The sequence below is a fragment of the Oncorhynchus keta genome, unplaced genomic scaffold, assembly GCF_023373465.1.
Source record: "Oncorhynchus keta strain PuntledgeMale-10-30-2019 unplaced genomic scaffold, Oket_V2 Un_contig_11201_pilon_pilon, whole genome shotgun sequence".
Classification (NCBI taxonomy): Eukaryota; Metazoa; Chordata; class Actinopteri; order Salmoniformes; family Salmonidae; genus Oncorhynchus; species Oncorhynchus keta.
The window spans coordinates 109,866-134,475 of record NW_026277353.1 but is presented as its reverse complement, the minus strand read 5'-3'; the positions used below and the strand labels follow the sequence as shown (position 1 = coordinate 134,475).

The following is a 24,610-nucleotide window of genomic DNA, read 5'->3' as shown; positions in this document are numbered from 1 at the left end:
TCTATTATCTCTCTCTCTCTAAAACATGTTTCAGTCCATCAGTACCTGTCTCTTTATCTCTCTCTCTCTAAAACATGTTTCAGTCCATCAGTACCTGTCTATTATCTCTCTCTCTCTAAAACATGTTTCAGTCCATCAGTACCTGTCTATTATCTCTCTCTCTCTAAAACATGTTTCAGTCCATCAGTATCTGTCTATTATCTCTCTCTCTCTAAAACATGTTTCAGTCCATCAGTACCTGTCTATTATCTCTCTCTCTCTAAAACATGTTTCAGTCCATCAGTACCTGTCTATTATCTCTCTCTCTCTAAAACATGTATGTTTCAGTCCATCAGTACCTGTCTCTTTATCTCTCTCTCTCTAAAACATGTATGTTTCAGTCCATCAGTACCTGTCTATTATCTCTCTCTCTCTAAAACATGTATGTTTCAGTCCATCAGTACCTGTCTACTATCTCTCTCTCTCTAAAACATGTTTCAGTCCATCAGTACCTGTCTATTATCTCTCTCTCTCTAAAACATGTATGTTTCAGTCCATCAGTACCTGTCTCTTTATCTCTCTCTCTCTAAAACATGTTGTATCAGTCCATCAGTACCTGTCTATTATCTCTCTCTAAAACATGTTTCAGTCCATCAGTATCTGTCTATTATCTAAAACATGTATGTTTCAGTCCATCAGTACCTGTCTCTTTATCTCTCTCTCTCTAAAACATGTTTCAGTCCATCAGTACCTGTCTATTATCTCTCTCTCTCTAAAACATGTATGTTTCAGTCCATCAGTACCTGTCTACTATCTCTCTCTCTCTAAAACATGTTTCAGTCCATCAGTACCTATCTATTATCTCTCTCTCTCTAAAACATGTATGTTTCAGTCCATCAGTACCTGTCTCTTATCTCTCTCTCTCTAAAACATGTTTCAGTCCATCAGTACCTGTCTATTATCTCTCTCTCTAAAACATGTATGTTTCAGTCCATCAGTACCTGTCTCTTTATCTCTCTCTCTCTAAAACATGTTTCAGTCCATCAGTACCTGTCTCTTTATCTCTCTCTCTCTAAAACATGTATGTTTCAGTCCATCAGTACCTGTCTATTATCTCTCTCTCTCTAAAACATGTTTCAGTCCATCAGTACCTGTCTATTATCTCTCTCTCTAAAACATGTTTCAGTCCATCAGTACCTGTCTATTATCTCTCTCTCTCTAAAACATGTATGTTTCAGTCCATCAGTACCTGTCTCTTATCTCTCTCTCTCTAAAACATGTTTCAGTCCATCAGTACCTGTCTATTATCTCTCTCTCTCTAAAACATGTATGTTTCAGTCCATCAGTACCTGTCTATTATCTCTCTCTCTCTAAAACATGTTTCAGTCCATCAGTACCTGTCTCTTTATCTCTCTCTCTCTAAAACATGTTTCAGTCCATCAGTACCTGTCTCTTTATCTCTCTCTCTAAAACATGTATGTTTCAGTCCATCAGTACCTGTCTATTATCTCTCTCTCTCTAAAACATGTTTCAGTCCATCAGTATCTGTCTCTTTATCTCTCTCTAAAACATGTATGTTTCAGTCCATCAGTACCTGTCTATTATCTCTCTCTCTCTAAAACATGTTTCAGTCCATCAGTACCTGTCTATTATCTCTCTCTCTCTCTCTAAAACATGTTTCAGTCCATCAGTACCTGTCTCTTTATCTCTCTCTCTAAAACATGTTTCAGTCCATCAGTACCTGTCTATTATCTCTCTCTCTCTAAAACATGTTTGTTTCAGTCCATCAGTACCTGTCTCTTATTTCCCTCTCTCTCTCCCTCCCTCTCTCTTTCTTTAAAATATGTTTCAGCCCATCAGTACCTGTCTATCAGTGCCAATAGGGGCTATTCCCAGTGGACAGTGTCTACATATGTAATCTGTGTTCAGCATGGCTGAAGATTAGATTCCCTCTCCCGCTCTCACCGTCCCCCTCCATCTCTCTGATACCCCCCCTTTTACTCTACCACATCCCATCTGCCTGACGCCTGTACCCTACTTTGGGGGCTCATTCTCTGGGTACTCAGTCTGCCTCCTTAGCCTGTCACACCGGCAGTTTGTCCTATGTTGACTGACATAGTTTGTGGAAGTAGGGGCCTCCAGACCTAATTTAATTAAGTTTATCCCACACCAAAAGAGAGGGGAGTTGGTTTTACCATGATGTAGTACTACAGTAGATGACAACAGGTTTTACCATGATGTAATACTACAGTAGATGGTGACAACAGGTTTTACCATGATGTAATACTACAGTAGATGACAACAGGTTTTACCATGATGTAATACTACAGTAGATGACAACAGGTTTTACCATGATGTAATACTACAGTAGATGACAACAGGTTTTACCATGATGTAATACTACAGTAGATGACAACAGGTTTTACCATGATGTAATACTACAGTAGATGACAACAGGTTTTACCATGATGTAATACTACAGTAGATGACAACAGGTTTTACCATGATGTAATACTACAGTAGATGACAACAGGTTTTACCATGATGTAATACTACAGTAGATGACAACAGGTTTTACCATGATGTAATACTACAGTAGATGACAACAGGTTTTACCATGATGTAATACTACAGTAGATGACAACAGGTTTTACCATGATGTAATACTACAGTAGATGACTACAGTAGATCATGGTTTTACCATGATGTACAGGTTTTACCATGATGTAATACTACAGTAGATGACAACAGGTTTTACCATGATGTAATACTACAGTAGATGACAACAGGTTTTACCATGATGTAATACTACAGTAGATGACACAGGTTTTACCATGATGTAATACTACAGTAGATGACAACAGGTTTTACCATGATGTAATACTACAGTAGATGACAACAGGTTTTACCATGATGTAATACTACAGTAGATGACAACAGGTTTTACCATGATGTAATACTACAGTAGATGACAACAGGTTTTACCATGATGTAATACTACAGTAGATGACAACAGGTTTTACCATGATGTAATACTACAGTAGATGACAACAGGTTTTACCATGATGTAATACTACAGTAGATGACAACAGGTTTTACCATGATGTAATACTACAGTAGATGGTGACAACAGGTTTTACCATGATGTAATACTACAGTAGATGACAACAGGTTTTACCATGATGTAATACTACAGACAACAGGTTTTACCATGATGTAATACTATGGTGACAACAGGTTTTACCATGATGACAACAGGTAATATGTAATACTACAGTAGATGACAACAGGTTTTACCATGATGTAATACTACAGTAGATGACAACAGGTTTTACCATGATGTAATACTACAGTAGATGGTGACAACAGGTTTTACCATGATGTAATACTACAGTAGATGACAACAGGTTTTACCATGATGTAATACTACAGTAGATGACAACAGGTTTTACCATGATGTAATACTACAGTAGATGACAACAGGTTTTACCATGATGTAATACTACAGTAGATGACAACAGGTTTTACCATGATGTAATACTACAGTAGATGACAACAGGTTTTACCATGATGTAATACTACAGTAGATGACAACAGGTTTTACCATGATGTAATACTACAGTAGATGACAACAGGTTTTACCATGATGTAATACTACAGTAGATGACAACAGGTTTTACCATGATGTAATACTACAGTAGATGACAACAGGTTTTACCATGATGTAATACTACAGTAGATGATGACAACAGGTTTTACCATGATGTAATACTACAGTAGATGACAACAGGTTTTACCATGATGTAATACTACAGTAGATGATGACAACAGGTTTTACCATGATGTAATACTACAGTAGATGACAACAGGTTTTACCATGATGTAATACTACAGTAGATGGTGACAACAGGTTTTACCATGATGTAGTACTACAGTAGATGACAACAGGTTTTACCATGATGTAATACTACAGTAGATGACAACAGGTTTTACCATGATGTAATACTACAGTAGATGACAACAGGTTTTACCATGATGTAATACTACAGTAGATGATGACAACAGGTTTTACCATGATGTAATACTACAGTAGATGACAACAGGTTTTACCATGATGTAATACTACAGTAGATGACAACAGGTTTTACCATGATGTAATACTACAGTAGATGATGTAACAACAGGTTTTACCATGATGTAATACTACAGTAGATGACAACAGGTTTTACCATGATGTAATACTACAGTAGATGACAACAGGTTTTACTAATACTACAGTAGATGACAACAGGTTTTACCATGATGTAATACTACAGTAGATGACAACAGGTTTTACCATGATGTAATACTTTACAACAGGTTTTGATGTAATACTACAGTAGATGACAACAGGTTTTATGATAATACTACAGTAGATGACAACAGGTTTTACCATGATGTAATACTACAGTAGATGACAACAGGTTTTACCATGATGTAATACTACAGTAGATGACAACAGGTTTTACCATGATGTAATACTACAGTAGATGACAACAGGTTTTACCATGATGTAATACTACAGTAGATGACAACAGGTTTTACCATGATGTAATACTACAGTAGATGATGACAACAGGTTTTACCATGGTTTATTAAAACTGAATGATATAGTAGATGACATTTTAATTGTTCTTGATGTTGTTCTGTTGACATGTTTTACCATGATGTAATACTACAGTAGATGAGTGAAAAGGAATTTACCATGATGTAATTTCTACATTAGATGGCCTGATGTAGTACTCTAGATGATTATTATTCAGATGTAATACTGTGTAGTGTGTGTGTGTGTGTTTGTGTGTGATGTGTGTGTGTGTGTGTGTGTGTTTTACCATGATGTGTGTGTGTGTGTGTGTGTTTTACCATGATGTTACTGTGTGTTTTACCATGACTTTTTTACCATGTGGTCTTGTTCTTCTCTATCCTCGTGGGGACCTGAAATCCCTAAATGTCCCCATGAGAACATGGATAAAAGGACACATTTGCCTGTGTGTGTGTGTGTTCCTCCCCAAAAATTGAACCCTCCTGACCCTCTTTTAGCCTTAATAGACAGACACTCACACAGTCCCAGGAAATGGTACCGGGCAGCCACTGGGCACATTAAAGAGCAATGAGGCGAGACAGGTTGCTAGGCTGTTTGGAATGGAATCACCTCACTATGGTAACGGTTGGTGAAAGGAAGATGAGAGGTGCTAAGACGAGAGGGAGAGCAGAACTCTCTTTATTCTGAGTCTCTTCCTTAATGACCTTATATAGACTTTTAACGCTAAGGAAAGGATTTATGGTATATATATGAAGAGGTGAGCATAGGACACAATGTGTGTGTGTGAGAGAGACAGAGAGGTGGAGAGAGAGAGAGAGAGAGAGAGAGGTGGAGAGAGAGACAGAGTGATGAAGAGAGAAAGAAAGTTAGAGAAAGAGATGAAGAGAGGGGAGAGAGACTGATCGGTCGAGACAGAGAGGAGAGAAAGATGACGAGGGGTGAAGAGAGAAAGAAAGTTAGAGAAAGAGATGAAGAGAGGGGAGAGAGACTGATCGGTCAAGACAGAGGAGAGAAAGATGACGAGGGGTGAAGAGACCTCTTAGAGAAAGAGATGAAGAGAGGGAGAGAGACTGATCGGTCGAGACAGAGAGGAGAGAAAGATGACGAGGGGTGAAGAGAGAAAGAAAGTTAGAGAAAGAGATGAAGAGAGGGGAGAGAGACTGATCGGTCAAGACAGAGGAGAGAAAGATGACGAGGGGTGAAGAGAGAAAGAAAGTTAGAGAAAGAGATGAAGAGAGGGGAGAGAGACTGATCGGTCGAGACAGAGAGGAGAGAAAGATGACGAGGGGTGAAGAGAGAAAGAAAGTTAGAGAAAGAGATGAAGAGAGGGGAGAGAGACTGATCGGTCAAGACAGAGGAGAGAAAGATGACGAGGGGTGAAGAGAGAAAGAAAGTTAGAGAAAGAGATGAAGAGAGGGGAGAGAGACTGATCGGTCGAGACAGAGAGGAGAGAAAGATGACGAGGGGTGAAGAGAGAAAGAAAGTTAGAGAAAGAGATGAAGAGAGGGGAGAGAGACTGATCGGTCAAGACAGAGGAGAGAAAGATGACGAGGGGTGAAGAGAGAAAGAAAGTTAGAGAAAGAGATGAAGAGAGGGGAGAGAGACTGATCGGTCGAGACAGAGAGGAGAGAAAGATGACGAGGGGTGAAGAGAGAAAGAAAGTTAGAGAAAGAGATGAAGAGAGGGGAGAGAGACTGATCGGTCGAGACAGAGAGGAGAGAAAGATGACGAGGGGTGAAGAGAGAAAGAAAGTTAGAGAAAGAGATGAAGAGAGGGGAGAGAGACTGATCGGTCGAGACAGAGAGGAGAGAAAGATGACGAGGGGTGAAGAGAGAAAGAAAGTTAGAGAAAGAGATGAAGAGAGGGGAGAGAGACTGATCGGTCGAGACAGAGAGGAGAGAAAGATGACAAGGGGTGAAGAGAGAAAGAAAGTTAGAGAAAGAGATGAAGAGAGGGGAGAGAGACTGATCGGTCGAGACAGAGAGGAGAGAAAGATGACGAGGGGTGAAGAGAGAGACTGATAGGTCGAGACAGAGAGGAGAGAAAGATGACGAGGGGTGAAGAGAGAGACTGATAGGTCGAGACAGAGAGGAGAGAAAGATGACAAGGGGTGAAGAGAGAGACTGATAGGTCGAGACAGAGAGGAGAGAAAGATGACAAGGGGTGAAGAGAGAGACTGATAGGTCGAGACAGAGAGGAGAGAAAGATGACGAGGGGTGAAGAGAGAGACTGATAGGTCGAGACAGAGAGGAGAGAAAGATGACAAGGGGTGAAGAGAGAGACTGATAGGTCGAGACAGAGAGGAGAGAAAGATGACAAGGGGTGAAGAGAGAGACTGATAGGTCGAGACAGAGAGGAGAGAAAGATGACGAGGGGTGAAGAGAGAGATAGATATACTTACAGAACGGAATGCTGCAGCCACAAGGTTAGCTGGGAACAAATTCCTGCAGAGGAAGACAAGATAAACAGTTGAGGTTTCATTAATGTGTTACGCTTGAACCAGGTGTACATCATAATAATATCCCCTTTCTCCTGAAGTGTGCACTTGTTCACTACTTCCCACAAATCTTGAAGCATTGGATTGGTGGAGGCATGGATAAGTGGGAGTTTCCTTCATATTTCTTAAACCAGTAATCTCCTTGTGAATGATTTTTAAATGTTTTTATTTAACCTTTATTTAACTAGGCAAGTCAAGTTAAGAACCAATTCGTTTTTACAATGACAGCTTACCGGGGAACTGTGGGTTAACTGCCTTGTTCGGGGGCAGAACCATAGATTTTTACCTTGTCAGCTCGGGGATTCGATCCAGCAACCTTTCAGTTAGTGGCCCAACGCTCTAACCACTAGTGGTTAGAAGCGAACAAGTGAACACTTTGAGGGAGGAGACATACTTGGGACAAAGCCCCTCTCTCTGGTTCATCAGTAACACAACAACAAAAATGTTTAACCACGACAAAGCAATCCTTGCACGATGAATAACCACAGAATCTGCGTGAATTCACAACTTTAATCACGTTTTTTCTGATTACATAATATTAATGAAAGCAGAGGTTAAGAAACAAATTAAAAAATTTAAATCAATTGTTCAATGAGGCCATGGAATTTATGGAACAATGGCATTTATTGAACTTATAAACCAACATCTCTTAAAGGAGAAGTTTACGCAAAATCCAGGGACTCCCAAGTGATTCCATAGATTGAAGCAAATTCAGTGGAGTTGGCCCTCTCCCCCTCTCTCCCTCTCCCCCTCTCCCCTCTACTGGAGAACTGAAACAGCTGCGGGTCACGTGACTCGTGACGTTGCTGGCTCTGGTCCGTTGTCAATGAATGCATAAATACGCAAACTGTGGACGAATTCATTATTTTATTGAAAGTGTACACATTAGCTAATTTTGTCAAAAGTACTAGCGGTTTTGAATCAGGAAAGGTGTACTTTTCTACCTAAAATAAATGTGATTATTTGATATAATATTTTATGTAGCCGACTGCCATAGCAGCAGAGATACGTAACGACTGAAAACAGAGCAGAGTGAGGCCGGCATCCAGCATGACCCGTTTCTGCAGCTGTCTCCGTTCTGCACTCCAGGGGAGACAGAGGGGGAGAGGGCAAACTACACTGAACTACAGAGGTTTCAATGTATGGAATCACTTGGCAGTTCCTGGATTTTTTGTGAACTTCTCCTTTAACCCACATAGTTAAACTACATAATGCTGGGGTGGTTCACTACCCACATAGTTAAACTACATAATGCTGGGGTGGTTCACTACCCACATAGTTAAACTACATAATGCTGGGGTGGTTCACTACCCACATAGTTAAACTACATAATGCTGGGGTGGTTCACTACCCACATAGTTAAACTACATAATGCTGGGGTGGTTCACTACCCACATAGTTAAACTACATAATGCTGGGGTGGTTCACTACCCACATAGTTAAACTACATAATGCTGGGGTGCAGCACTACCCACATAGTTAAACTACATAATGCTGGGGTGGTTCACTACCCACATAGTTAAACTACATAATGCTGGGGTGGTTCACTACCCACATAGTTAAACTACATAATGCTGGGGTGGTTCACTACCCACATAGTTAAACTACATAATGCTGGGGTGGTTCACTACCCACATAGTTAAACTACATAATGCTGGGGTGGTTCACTACCCACATAGTTAAACTACATAATGCTGGGGTGGTTCACTACCCACATAGTTAAACTACATAATGCTGGGGTGGTTCACTACCCACATAGTTAAACTACATAATGCTGGGGTGGTTCACTACCCACATAGTTAAACACATAATGCTGGGGTGGTTCACTACCCACATAGTTAAACTACATAATGCTGGGGTGGTTCACTACCCACATAGTTAAACTACATAATGCTGGGGTGGTTCACTACCCACATAGTTAAACTACATAATGCTGGGGTGGTTCACTACCCACATAGTTAAACTACATAATGCTGGGGTGGTTCACTACCCACATAGTTAAACTACATAATGCTGGGGTGGTTCACTACCCACATAGTTAAACTACATAATGCTGGGGTGGTTCACTACCCACATAGTTAAACTACATAATGCTGGGGTGGTTCACTACCCACATAGTTAAACTACATAATGCTGGGGTGCATCACTACCCACATAGTTAAACTACATAATGCTGGGGTGCATCACTACCCACATAGTTAAACTACATAATGCTGGGGTGGTTCACTACCCACATAGTTAAACTACATAATGCTGGGGTGCATCACTACCCCTTAAACCACATGCTGGGGTGCATCACTACCCACATAGTTAAACTAATGCATAATGCTAATGCTGGGTGGTTCACTACCCACATAGTTAAACTACATAATGCTGGGGTGGTTCACTACCCACATAGTTAAACTACATAATGCTGGGGCATTCACTACATAGTTAAACTACATAATGCTGGGGTGGTTCACTACCCACATAGTTAAACTACATAATGCTGGGGTGGTTCACTACCCACATAGTTAAACTACATAATGCTGGGGTGGTTCACTACCCACATAGTTAAACTACATAATGCTGGGGTGGTTCACTACCCACATAGTTAAACTACATAATGCTGGGGTGGTTCACTACCCACATAGTTAAACTACATAATGCTGGGGTGGTTCACTACCCACATAGTTAAACTACATAATGCTGGGGTGGTTCACTACCCACATAGTTAAACTACATAATGCTGGGGTGGTTCACTACCCACATAGTTAAACTACATAATGCTGGGGTGGTTCACTACCCACATAGTTAAACTAATGCACTAATGCTGGGGTGGTTCACTACCCACATAGTTAAACTACATAATGCTGGGGTGGTTCACTACCCACATAGTTAAACTACATAATGCTGGGGTGGTTCACTACCCACATAGTTAAACTACATAATGCTGGGGTGGTTCACTACCCACATAGTTAAACTACATAATGCTGGGGTGGTTCACTACCCACATAGTTAAACTACATAATGCTGGGGTGGTTCACTACCCACATAGTTAAACTACATAATGCTGGGGTGGTTCACTACCCACATAGTTAAACTACATAATGCTGGGGTGGTTCACTACCCACATAGTTAAACTACATAATGCTGGGGTGGTTCACTACCCACATAGTTAAACTACATAATGCTGGGGTGGTTCACTACCCACATAGTTAAACTACATAATGCTGGGGTGGTTCACTACCCACATAGTTAAACCACATAGTTAAACTACATAATGCTGGGGTGCCTCACTACCCACATAGTTAAACTACATAATGCTGGGGTGGTTCACTACCCACATAGTTAAACTACATAATGCTGGGGTGGTTCACTACCCACATAGTTAAACTACATAATGCTGGGGTGGTTCACTACCCACATAGTTAAACTACATAATGTTAAACTAGTTAAACTACATAATGCTGGGGTGGTTCACTACCCACATAGTTAAACTACATAATGCTGGGGTGGTTCACTACCCACATAGTTAAACACTGGGGTGCATCACTACCCACATAGTTAAACTACATAATGCTGGGGTGGTTCACATAATGCCCACACAGTTAAACTACATAATGCTGGGGTGGTTCACTACCCACATAGTTAAACTACATAATGCTGGGGTGCACTAACATGTTAAACTACACTACCCACATAGTTAAACTACATAATGCTGGGGTGGTTCACTACCCACATAGTTAAACTACATAATGCTGGGGTGGTTCACTACCCACATAGTTAAACTACATAATGCTGGGGTGGTTCACTACCCACATAGTTAAACTACATAATGCTGGGGTGGTTCACTCCCCCACATAGTTAAACTACATAATGCTGGGGTGGTTCACTACCCACATAGTTAAACTACATAATGCTGGGGTGGTTCACTACCCACATAGTTAAACTACATAATGCTGGGGTGGTTCACTACCCACATAGTTAAACTACATAATGCTGGGGTGGTTCACTACCCACATAGTTAAACTACATAATGCTGGGGTGGTTCACTACCCACATAGTTAAACACATAATGCTGGGGTGGTTCACTACCCACATAGTTAAACTACATAATGCTGGGGTGGTTCACTACCCACATAGTTAAACTACATAATGCTGGGGTGGTTCACTACCCACATAGTTAAACTACATAATGCTGGGGTGGTTCACTACCCAACTTAAACTACATAATGCTGGGGTGGTTCACTACCCACATAGTTAAACTACATAATGCTGGGGTGCTCACTACCCACATAGTTAAACATCACTACCCACATAGTTAAACTACATAATGCTGGGGTTTCAAACTAAACCACATAATGCTGGGGTGCATCACTACCCACATAGTTAAACTACATAATGCTGGGGTGGTTCACTACCCACATAGTTAAACTACATAATGCTGGGGTGGTTCACTACCCACATAGTTAAACTACATAATGCTGGGGTGGTTCACTACCCACATAGTTAAACTACATAATGCTGGGGTGGTTCACTACCCACATAATGCTTGCAACTACCCACATAGTTAAACACATAATGCTGGGGTGCATCACTACCCACATAGTTAAACTACATAATGCTGGGGTGGTTCACTACCCACATAGTTAAACTACATAATGCTGGGGTGGTTCACTACCCACATAGTTAAACTACATAATGCTGGGGTGGTTCACTACCCACATAGTTAAACTACACTAATGCTGGGGTGGTTCACTACCCACATAGTTAAACTACATAATGCTGGGGTGGTTCACTACCCACATAGTTAAACTACATAATGCTGGGGTGGTTCACTACCCACATAGTTAAACTACATAATGCTGGGGTGGTTCACTACCCACATAGGGTGGTTCACTACCCACATAGTTAAACTACATAAACTACATAATGCTGGGGTGGTTCACTACCCACATAGTTAAACTAATGCATAATGTTAAACTACATAATGGGTGGTTCACTACCCACATAGTTAAACTACATAATGCTGGGGTGGTTCACTACCCACATAGTTAAACTACATAATGCTGGGGTGGTTCACTACCCACATAGTTAAACTACATAATGCTGGGGTGGTTCACTACCCACATAGTTAAACTACATAATGCTGGGGTGGTTCACTACCCACATAGTTAAACTACATAATGCTGGGGTGGTTCACTACCCACATAGTTAAACTACATAATGCTGGGGTGGTTCACTACCCACATAGTTAAACTACATAATGCTGGGGTGGTTCACTACCCACATAGTTAAACTACATAATGCTGGGGTGGTTCACTACCCACATAGTTAAACTACATAATGCTGGGGTGGTTCAATAGTTAAACTGGGGTGGTTCACTACCCACATAGTTAAACTACATAATGCTGGGGTGGTTCACTACCCACATAGTTAAACTACATAATGCTGGGGTGGTTCACTACCCACATAGTTAAACTACATAATGCTGGGGTGGTTCACTACCCACATAGTTAAACTACATAATGCTGGGGTGGTTCACTACCCACATAGTTAAACTACATAATGCTGGGGTGGTTCACTACCCACATAGTTAAACTACATAATGCTGGGGTGGTTCACTACCCACATAGTTAAACTACATAATGCTGGGGTGGTTCACTACCCACATAGTTAAACTACATAATGCTGGGGTGGTTCACTACCCACATAGTTAAACTACATAATGCTGGGGTGGTTCACTACCCACATAGTTAAACTACATAATGCTGGGGTGGTTCACTACCCACATAGTTAAACTACATAATGCTGGGGTGGTTCACTACCCACATAGTTAAACTACATAATGCTGGGGTGGTTCACTACCCACATAGTTAAACTACATAATGCTGGGGTGGTTCACTACCCACATAGTTAAACTACATAATGTTAAACTGGGGTGGTTCACTACCCACATAGTTAAACTACATAATGCTGGGGTGGTTCACTAACATAGTTAAACTACATAATGCTGGGGTGGTTCACTACCCACATAGTTAAACTACATAATGCTGGGGTGGTTCACTACCCACATAGTTAAACTACATAATGCTGGGGTGGTTCACTACCCACATAGTTAAACTACATAATGCTGGGGTGGTTCACTACCCACATAGTTAAACTACATAATGCTGGGGTGGTTCACTACCCACATAGTTAAACTACATAATGCTGGGGTGGTTCACTACCCACATAGTTAAACTACATAATGCTGGGGTGGTTCACTACCCACATAGTTAAACTACATAATGCTGGGGTGGTTCACTACCCACATAGTTAAACTACATAATGCTGGGTTAAACTACATAATGTGGTTCACTACCCACATAGTTAAACTACATAATGCTGGGGTGGTTCACTACCCACATAGTTAAACTACATAATGCTGGGGTGGTTCACTACCCACACATAATGCTTAAACTACATAATGCTGGGGTGGTTCACTACCCACATAGTTAAACTACATAATGCTGGGGTGGTTCACTACCCACATAGTTAAACTACATAATGCTGGGGTGGTTAAACACATAATGCTGGGGTGGTTCACCCACATAGTTAAACTACATAATGCTGGGGTGGTTCACTACCCACATAGTTAAACTACATAATGCTGGGGTGGTTCACTACCCACATAGTTAAACTACATAATGCTGGGGTGGTTCACTACCCACATAGTTAAACTACATAATGCTGGGGTGGTTCACTACCCACATAGTTAAACTACATAATGCTGGGGTGGTTCACTACCCACATAGTTAAACTACATAATGCTGGGGTGGTTCACTACCCACATAGTTAAACTACATAATGCTGGGGTGGTTCACTACCCACATAGTTAAACTACATACATAATGCTGGGGTGGTTCACTACCCACATAGTTAAACTACATAATGCTGGGGTGGTTCACTACCCACATAGTTAAACTACATAATGCTGGGGTGGGGTTGTGGTTCACTACCCACATAGTTAAACTACATAATGCTGGGGTGGTTCACTACCCACATAGTTAAACTACATAATGCTGGGGTGGTTCACTACCCACATAGTTAAACTACATAATGCTGGGGTGGTTCACTACCCACATAGTTAAACTACATAATGCTGGGGTGGTTCACTACCCACATAGTTAAACTACATAATGCTGGGGTGGTTCACTACCCACATAATGCTGGGGTGGTTCACTACCCACATAGTTAAACTACATAATGCTGGGGTGGTTCACTACCCACATAGTTAAACTACATAATGCTGGGGTGGTTCACTAGTTAAACACATAATGTTAAACCCACATAGTTAAACTACATAATGCTGGGGTGGTTCACTACCCACATAGTTAAACTACATAATGCTGGGGTGGTTCACTACCCACATAGTTAAACTACATAATGCTGGGGTGCATCACTACCCACATAGTTAAACTACATAATGCTGGGGTGGTTCACTACCCACATAGTTAAACTACATAATGCTGGGGTGGTTCACTACCCACATAGTTAAACTACATAATGCTGGGGTGCATCACTACCCACATAGTTAAACTACATAATGCTGGGGTGGTTCACTACCCACATAGTTAAACCACATAATGCTGGGGTGGTTCACTACCCACATAGTTAAACCACATAATGCTGGGGTGGTTCACTACCCACATAGTTAAACTACATAATGCTGGGGTGGTTCACTACCCACATAGTTAAACTACATAATGCTGGGGTGGTTCACTACCCACATAGTTAAACTACATAATGCTGGGGTGGTTCACTACCCACATAGTTAAACTACATAATGCTGGGGTGGTTCACTACCCACATAGTTAAACTACATAATGCTGGGGTGGTTCACTACCCACATAGTTAAACTACATAATGCTGGGGTGGTTCACTACCCACATAGTTAAACTACATAATGCTGGGGTGGTTCACTACCCACATAGTTAAACTACATAATGCTGGGGTGGTTCACTACCCACATAGTTAAACTACATAATGCTGGGGTGGTTCACTACCCACATAGTTAAACTACATAATGCTGGGGTGGTTCACTACCCACATAGTTAAACTACATAATGCTGGGGTGGTTCACTACCCACATAGTTAAACTACATAATGCTGGGGTGGTTCACTACCCACACAGTTAAACTACATAATGCTGGGGTGGTTCACTACCCACATAGTTAAACTACATAATGCTGGGGTGGTTCACTACCCACATAGTTAAACTACATAATGCTGGGGTGGTTCACTACCCACATAGTTAAACTACATAATGCTGGGGTGGTTCACTACCCACATAGTTAAACTACATAATGCTGGGGTGGTTCACTACCCACATAGTTAAACTACATAATGCTGGGGTGGTTCACTACCCACATAGTTAAACTACATAATGCTGGGGTGGTTCACTACCCACATAGTTAAACTACATAATGCATAATGCTGCTGGGTGGTTCACTACCCACATAGTTAAACTACATAATGCTGGGGTGGTTCACTACCCACATAGTTAAACTACATAATGCTGGGGTGGTTCACTACCCACATAGTTAAACTACATAATGCTGGGGTGGTTCACTACCCACATAGTTAAACTACATAATGCTGGGGTGGTTCACTACCCACATAGTTAAACTACATAATGCTGGGGTGGTTCACTACCCACATAGTTAAACTACATAATGCTGGGGTGGTTCACTACCCACATAGTTAAACTACATAATGCTGGGGTGGTTCACTACCCACATAGTTAAACTACATAATGCTGGGGTGGTTCACTACCCACATAGTTAAACTACATAATGCTGGGGTGGTTCACTACCCACATAGTTAAACTACATAATGCTGGGGTGGTTCACTACCCACATAGTTAAACTACATAATGCTGGGGTGGTTCACTACCCACATAGTTAAACTACATAATGCTGGGGTGGTTCACTACCCACATAGTTAAACTACATAATGCTGGGGTGGTTCACTACCCACATAGTTAAACCACATAATGCTGGGGTGGTTCACTACCCACATAGTTAAACTACATAATGCTGGGGTGGTTCACTACCCACATAGTTAAACTACATAATGCTGGGGTGGTTCACTACCCACATAGTTAAACTACATAATGCTGGGGTGGTTCACTACCCACATAGTTAAACTACATAATGCTGGGGTGGTTCACTACCCACATAGTTAAACTACATAATGCTGGGGTGGTTCACTACCCACATAGTTAAACTACATAATGCTGGGGTGGTTCACTACCCACATAGTTAAACTACATAATGCTGGGGTGGTTCACTACCCACATAGTTAAACTACATAATGCTGGGGTGGTTCACTACCCACATAGTTAAACTACATAATGCTGGGGTGGTTCACTACCCACATAGTTAAACTACATAATGCTGGGGTGGTTCACTACCCACATAGTTAAACTACATAATGCTGGGGTGGTTCACTACCCACATAGTTAAACTACATAATGCTGGGGTGGTTCACTACCCACATAGTTAAACTACATAATGCTGGGGTGGTTCACTACCCACATAGTTAAACTACATAATGCTGGGGTGGTTCACTACCCACAAACTAGTTAAACTACATAATGCTGGGGGTGGTTCACTACCCACATAGTTAAACTACATAATGCTGGGGTGGTTCACTACCCACATAGTTAAACCACATAATGCTGGGGTGGTTCACTATCCACATAGTTAAACTACATAATGCTGGGGTGGTTCACTACCCACATAGTTAAACTACATAATGCTGGGGTGGTTGGATATAATGGCTGGGATATATGCTGCTGGGGCTATATGGCTGTGCTATATGGCTGTGATATATGGCTGTGCTATATGGCTGTGATATATGGCTGTGCTATATGGCTGTGATATATGGCTGTGCTATATGGCTGTGATATATGGCTGTGCTATGGCTGTGCTATATGGCTGTGATATATGGCTGTGCTATATGGCTGTGATATATGGCTGGGATATATGGCTGGGATATATGGCTGGGATATATGGCTGGGATATATGGCTGGGATATATGGCTGGGATATATGGCTGGGATATATGGCTGGGATATATGGCTGTGATATATGGCTGGGATATATGGCTGGGATATATGGCTGGGATATATGGCTGTGCTATATGGCTGGGATATATGGCTGGGATATATGGCTGGGATATATGGCTGGGATATATGGCTGGGATATATGGCTGGGATATATGGCTGGGATATATGGCTGGGATATATGGCTGGGATATATGGCTGTGCTATATGGCTGTGCTATATGGCTGTGCTATATGGCTGTGATATATGGCTGTGCTATATGGCTGTGATATATGGCTGTGCTATATGGCTGTGATATATGGCTGTGCTATATGGCTGTGCTATATGGCTGTGCTATATGGCTGTGATATATGGCTGGGATATATGGCTGTGATATATGGCTGTGATATATGGCTGTGCTATATGGCTGTGATATATGGCTGGGATATATGGCTGGGATATATGGCTGTGCTATATGGCTGTGATATATGGCTGTGCTATATGGCTGTGATATATGGCTGTGCTATATGGCTGTGCTATATGGCTGTGCTATATGGCTGTGCTATATGGCTGTGATATATGGCTGTGCTATATGGCTGTGCTATATGGCTGTGCTATATGGCTGTGCTATATGGCTGTGATATATGGCTGTGCTATATGGCTGTGCTATATGGCTGTGATATATGGCTGTGCTATATGGCTGTGCTATATGGCTGTGCTATATGGCTGTGCTATATGGCTGTGATATATGGCTGTGCTATATGGCTGTGCTATATGGTTGTGATATATGGCTGTGCTATATGGCTGTGCTATATGGCTGTGCTATATGGCTGTGCTATATGGCTGTGCTATATGGCTGTGCTATATGGTTGTGAGCATGCCTGTGTAGTTGACATACACCAGCTGTGACGTAGCTTGGGCTTCCCTACAGATTACTTTTCTTTGTGCAGAACAGAATCCTGGGTTTAACAGCTGTCAGCTTTCCCTCAGATGCAGACAGACAGATGGACAGGCAGGTAGACAGACCGGAAGGCAGACAGACAGATGGACAGGCAGGTAGACAGACCGGAAGGCAGACAGATAGGAGGGCAGGCCGAGCGTTTGACTTGCAGATAGTTAGACACAGACAGTCATTCAGGTAGAGAGGGAGTTATAGGTAGGCAGACACACAGACAGTCATTCAGGTAGAGAGGGAGTTATAGGTAGGCAGACACAGACAGTCATTCAGGTAGAGAGGGAGTTATAGGTAGGCAGACACACAGACAGTCATTCAGGTAGAGAGGGAGTTATAGGTAGGCAGACACACAGACAGTCATTCAGGTAGAGAGGGAGTTATAGGTAGGCAGACACAGACAGTCATTCAGGTAGAGAGGGAGTTATAGGTAGGCAGACACAGACAGTCATTCAGGTAGAGAGGGAGTTATAGGTAGGCAGACACACAGACGGGCAGACACCCAATGACACACTGTGTGAGAACCTTTGTCTCATGGGAATGCTGTAGTTATTTCATTTTGTTTGTTTGCTGTGATTCTTCCTGTCAGGGTCTGTTTTGTTTTTCTTACTGCTTTATATCAGGGCGGCAGGGTAGCCTAGTGGTTAGAGCTTTGGACTAGTAACCAGAAGGTTGTGAGTTCAAACCCCCGAGCTGACAAGGTACAAATCTGTCGTTCTGCCCCTGAACAGGCAGTTCACAGGCCCTCATTGAAAATAAGAATTTGTTCTTAACTGACTTGCCTGGTTAAGTAAAAATAAAATATCGTACCCTTATGCATAAGCAAATCACGTAAATGAAAAACATATGTTAACTCATTCCCCCCCAAATATTGACCAATGACCATCTATATCCAGGCCTAGGTCTCTTGATTTCTGAGTGCCATGTAAGGTACTGGAACAAGCATGCGCCTTGGCTCTCATGTGTGTAACCTATATAGGCTACAGTATTGCTGCCGGGGGAATTAGAGGAGCACGCATTTAGTCTACTACTACCCGCCCCCCAGTCATCTCACCCCCTGAGCCATGCTGGCTTATTTCCTTTCAAGAAACACTCTTTAACATAATACATGTTATTGAAACAATAACCTCATCCCCGCAACCGTTACCTTGCAAGATCTAAAAACGAATCCGTGGTCTCCTTGTTGGTATTGACGCTCTCGAGACCTAGATTATTTGTGTTCAGAGCCCCGGCACCGACTCCCGGTTTGATAATAAAGGCGAGGGACACACCAATTCCCGATGCGATGAGTGTGGTCACCAGAAAGTAGGAGACCGCGATCCCTCCTAGTTTCCCCAGGGAGCGCGTGTCCAGGCTGGCGGCGCCGGAGATCAGGCTGCACACGACCAGAGGAAGGATAATCATCTTCAGCATCCTCAGAAGCATCTCACCAGGGAAAGCAAAATAAGTCATCTGCGCCCGGGTTAGGTTCATATTCCGAACCATCATTCCGAGGCCGACGCCTACGAGAACTCCAGACACCGTCATTATCACTAACATATTCCTATTCAAAAATCTCATCAACTTGTCTTTACAGCTTTTCTCCTTCTTTCCATTCTTCTCCAAGATGTCGTCGGTGGAGACCGAATCGGTCAATGTGAGTCCGTTTTTCTTCTCCATTTTGATGGAAATTGTGGGGCAGAACACTGAATAACGGTAAATTCGTGAGAAAATTGAATGTTCCTGGAGCAGCGTGGGAGAACACACTCTCAGACGAGTAGCATTTGCGTTTAGACTGATGCAAGCGTAATTAGTCCTGTCAAACGCAACGTGTTTCTCCACCAATGGTGAGAGAGGGGCTACACACTAAAACAGAGGACATGCGCACTTCCTCCTTTTGCTCGATATTAAGACCATCTGATGCAACAGTGGGAGAAATTGCCTGGGTCTGCAACTGTGCATTTATATTGATACGTGTTGTGACTGGAAATGAGAAAAAAATGTCAACATTTCAAAGATAATATTTGATTTAGTGTACCTCTAGTTGTATCATTATTTTACACTAGTCCTTATCTGCAGATGAAATAACTTAGGCCTTTAATAGCGAATTACTTGATTAAACATTCTGAGTGAGACAAACTCTCCATGAATGACATCATGCCTATAGGTTATTAATTAATGAAACATATGAGTGAGACAAACTCTCCATGAATGACATCATGCCTATAGGTTATTAATTAATGAAACATATGAATGAGACAAACTCTCCATGAATGACATCATGCCTATAGGTTATTAATTAATGAAACATATGAGTGAGACAAACTCTCCATGAATGACATCATGCCTATAGGTTATTAATTAATGAAACATATGAATGAGACAAACTCTCCATGAATGACATCATGCCTATAGGTTATTAATTAATGAAACATATGAGTGAGACAAACTCTCCATGAATGACATCATGCCTATAGGTTATTAATTAATGAAACATATGAATGAGACAAACTCTCCATGAATGACATCATGCCTATAGGTTATTAATTAATGAAACATATGAGTGAGACAAACTCTCCATGAATGACATCATGCCTATAGGTTATTAATTAATGAAACATATGAATGAGACAAACTCTCCATGAATGACATCATGCCTATAGGTTATTAATTAATGAAACATATGAATGAGACAAACTCTCCATGAATGACATCATGCCTATAGTTTATTAATTAATGAAACATATGAATGAGACAAACTCTCCATGAATGACATCATGCCTATAGTTTATTAATTAATGAAACATATGAATGAGACAAACTCTCCATGAATGACATCATGCCTATAGTTTATTAATTAATGAAACATATGAATGAGACAAACTCTCCATGAATGACATCATGCCTATAGGTTATTAATTAATGAAACATATGAGTGAGACAAACTCTCCATGAATGACATCATGCCTATAGTTTATTAATTAATGAAACATATGAATGAGACAAACTCTCCATGAATGACATCATGCCTATAGGTTATTAATTAATGAAACATATGAATGAGACAAACTCTCCATGAATGACATCATGCCTATAGTTTATTAATTAATGAAACATATGAATGAGACAAACTCTCCATGAATGACATCATGCCTATAGGTTATTAATTAATGAAACATATGAATGAGACAAACTCTCCATGAATGACATCATGCCTATAGGTTATTAATTAATGAAACATATGAATGAGACAAACTCTCCATGAATGACATCATGCCTATAGTTTATTAATTAATGAAACATATGAATGAGACAAACTCTCCATGAATGACATCATGCCTATAGGTTATTAATTAATGAAACATATGAGTGAGACAAACTCTCCATGAATGACATCATGCCTATAGGTTATTAATTAATGAAACATATGAATGAGACAAACTCTCCATGAATGACATCATGCCTATAGGTTATTAATTAATGAAACATATGAGTGAGACAAACTCTCCATGAATGGCATCATGCCTATAGGTTATTTAAGCAATAAGGTCCAAGGAGGTGTGGTATATGGCCAATATACCACAGCTAAGGGCTCTTCTTATGCACAACGCAATGCAGAGTGCCTGGATACAGCACTTAGCCGTGGTATATTGGCCATATACCACAAACCCCTGAGGCGCCATATTGATATTATAAACTGGTTACTAAAGTAATTCAAAATAAATGTTTTATCATTCCCATGGTGTACGGTCTGATATACCACTGCTGTAAGCCAATCAGCATTCATGGCTCGAACCACCCAGTTTATAATAATTAAGAAAACATGTGAGTGAGACAAACTCTCCACGAATGACATTTACTTGATGCAGTACTGTTTGGTGATGGTGGGTCTGAATGGGGGTGTGAACCATGCCTATGGGGCACTGGTAATGTGCACGCTGTTGGGATGGAGCCTACAGAGCCTAACCTTTTACTTGTTTACACATTCTGTTGTTTTACAGCCTGGATTCAATTGAGATTTTATGTCACTGTCCTCCTACACACAATACAATACCCACATTCATTCAAATGAAAAGCTGTAATGTGAGTCAATACGTTTTCGATCCCTTTGTTATGGGAAGCCTAAATAAATTCAGGGGTAAACATGTGCTTTTTAACAAGTCAAATAATGGATCAACAACATTGTAGTTACTCCACAATAGTAACCTAAATGACAGAGTAAAAACAAGGAAGCCTGTACAGAACAAAAATGTTCCAAAACATGCTTCCTGTTTGCAATAAGACACTAAAGTAAAACTGCACAAAATGTGGCAAAGAAATGACCTTTATGTCCTGAATACAAAGCGTTACGTTTGGGGCAAATCCAACACAACACATCACTGAGTACCACTCTTCATATTTTCAAGTGTGGTGGTGGCTGCATCATGTTATGAGTATGCTTGTCATTGGCAAGGACTAGGGAGTTTAAAAAAAAATGGAATATAGCTAAGCACATGCAAAATCCTAGAGGAAAACTTGATTCAGTCTGCTTTCCAACAGACACTGGGAGACAAATGTACCTTTCAGCAGGACAATAACCTAAAACACAGGGCCAAATCTACAGTGGAGTTGCTTACCAAGGTGACATTTAAGGTTCAATGGGATTGAACATCTATGGCAAGACTTGAGAATGTCTGTCTAGCAATTATCAACAACCAACTTGACAGAGCTAGAAGAAAATAATAATGTGCAAGTATTGTACAATCCAGGTGTGCAAAGCTCTTAGAGACTTACCCAGAAAGACTCACAGCTGTAATCACTGCCACACATAATTATAACATGTATTGACTTAGCGGTGTCAATACATATGGAAAATGAAATATTTCTGTATTTCAGTTTCAATACATTTGCAAAAATGGCGAAAAACCTGTTTCCCATTTGTTATTATGGGGTAGTGTGTGTAGATGGGTGAGAAAATAAATACATTATAATCCATGTTGAATTCAGGCTATAACACAACATGTGGAATAAGTCAAGTGGATTGAATACTTTCCGAAGGCTCTGTATATGCTAGGAGCTAGTCCTATTGGCTATAGGCTAGGCTACAGTTCATAATCATATAGCCTATCTTGGATACAATTAGGTGCTCTTAAAATCCGTGCATCGATGCGTACTGTCAGACCATTCTCTCATAACTCATATGTGCTTCATGTTGTCATTGAGACCGAAATACTTTGTTCCCGATCCCAAAATAACACAGGCAGTTGCTAAAGAAGTCGAGGGGCGGGTTTACCTCACACCCGCTTCCCAGTTCCCCCGGCCCTGCTAATAATCCATTCAACATTGTACGCGAGCCGACAGGCCTTTTAGGGGGGCGAGTAGTCTGCGTAGATCTCAGCCGTCCTACATCTTCGGATATTATGTAATGTCAGTTATCCTATAAGATTGAAAATTGCAGCAATGTTATTTTATAGGCTATACATGAATAAAGTGTAGGCTACAAATCAAGTATATTATGGTGTAGCCTATAGGCTCTCAACATCATTATAATATGTGAATATGGCACACAGTGCATAGGCCTAATGCATGGTAACAGATATTGGCTCGGCCAAATAGCCTGCAGTGACTTAATTTCCTATAGGCTTTGTGTGAATGAATGATTATTCAGAGATTTTTAAATCTGGACTTCTGCCTACTTTGAATGACACCGAGGCAGACTGTCATCACTCCTAGAATCCAACTTGATTTGTTTTATTTATTTTACCTTTATTTAACCAGGCAAGTCAGTTAAGAACAAATTCTAATTTTCAATGACAGCCTAGGAACAGTGGGTTAACTGCCTTGTTCAGGGGCAGAACAACAGTTTTGTACCTTGTCAGCTCGGGGATTTGAACTTTCAACCTTCCGGTTACTAGCCCAACACTCTAACCACTAGGCTACCCTAGTGGATGACACAATAATAAAGGTTATCTCCCACTCAGAGATTCCTGTCCTCCTCCCAATAGGCCTACTGCCAGTTTGAACATTTTTTAAAACATGCTGCAGCTTTCTAATAAGAAGGCCTAATTTACTGTCACTTATAAAAGGAGAAGTCATTTTGTTACCAAATCTGTCAGTTAGCTAAATGACTAGGGTGGTAGGCCTAAATTACTTACATTAATTAACAAACTCAATAGGTCATTTTGATAGGTATATGCTATATATTTCATATGAGACGGTCATGTTGTCTGTTAATCAGGTGCCAGATTTATATATAGATGATCTTGATCAGCTGATCAGCTGTCCCTGTCTGATGTTGATTTTTGATGTAATACTGATTTTGTTATTTCCATATACACTTAGATTGAATATTCATAAAACTGTAAATGGTTTATATTCCATTGTGAAATCTCTGCCCACAAGTAGGCCACCGGCGAGCTAAAACTAAATCACCCTTGTAGACTAGTAGGGATGGATGTTGGAATCTACAGTTTGAACTTGTGCACTAAACCAAATCTACAGGCTACCATACTGTACAGTCTTTGAGACTACATTACATCTAGGCCTTGGTCATGACTCTCAGGTCATGACT

General features: G+C 40.9%; 1 protein-coding gene across 1 annotated transcript in view; it reads right to left on the bottom strand.

Annotated features, from left to right (window-relative positions):
* The window catches only part of slc1a4 (solute carrier family 1 member 4), a 58,516-nt gene extending 38,615 nt beyond the window's left edge, over positions 1 to 19,901 (bottom strand). Inside the window, exons 1-2 of the mRNA XM_052500536.1 lie at positions 19,229 to 19,901; positions 6,963 to 7,005 (exon numbers count right to left, since the gene is read on the bottom strand). Coding sequence (XP_052356496.1) covers positions 6,963 to 7,005; positions 19,229 to 19,740 — 555 coding nt within the window. The 5' untranslated portion in view covers positions 19,741 to 19,901. The remainder of the gene's footprint in view (positions 1 to 6,962; positions 7,006 to 19,228) is intronic.
* Between the last annotated feature and the right edge of the window lie 4,709 nt (positions 19,902 to 24,610).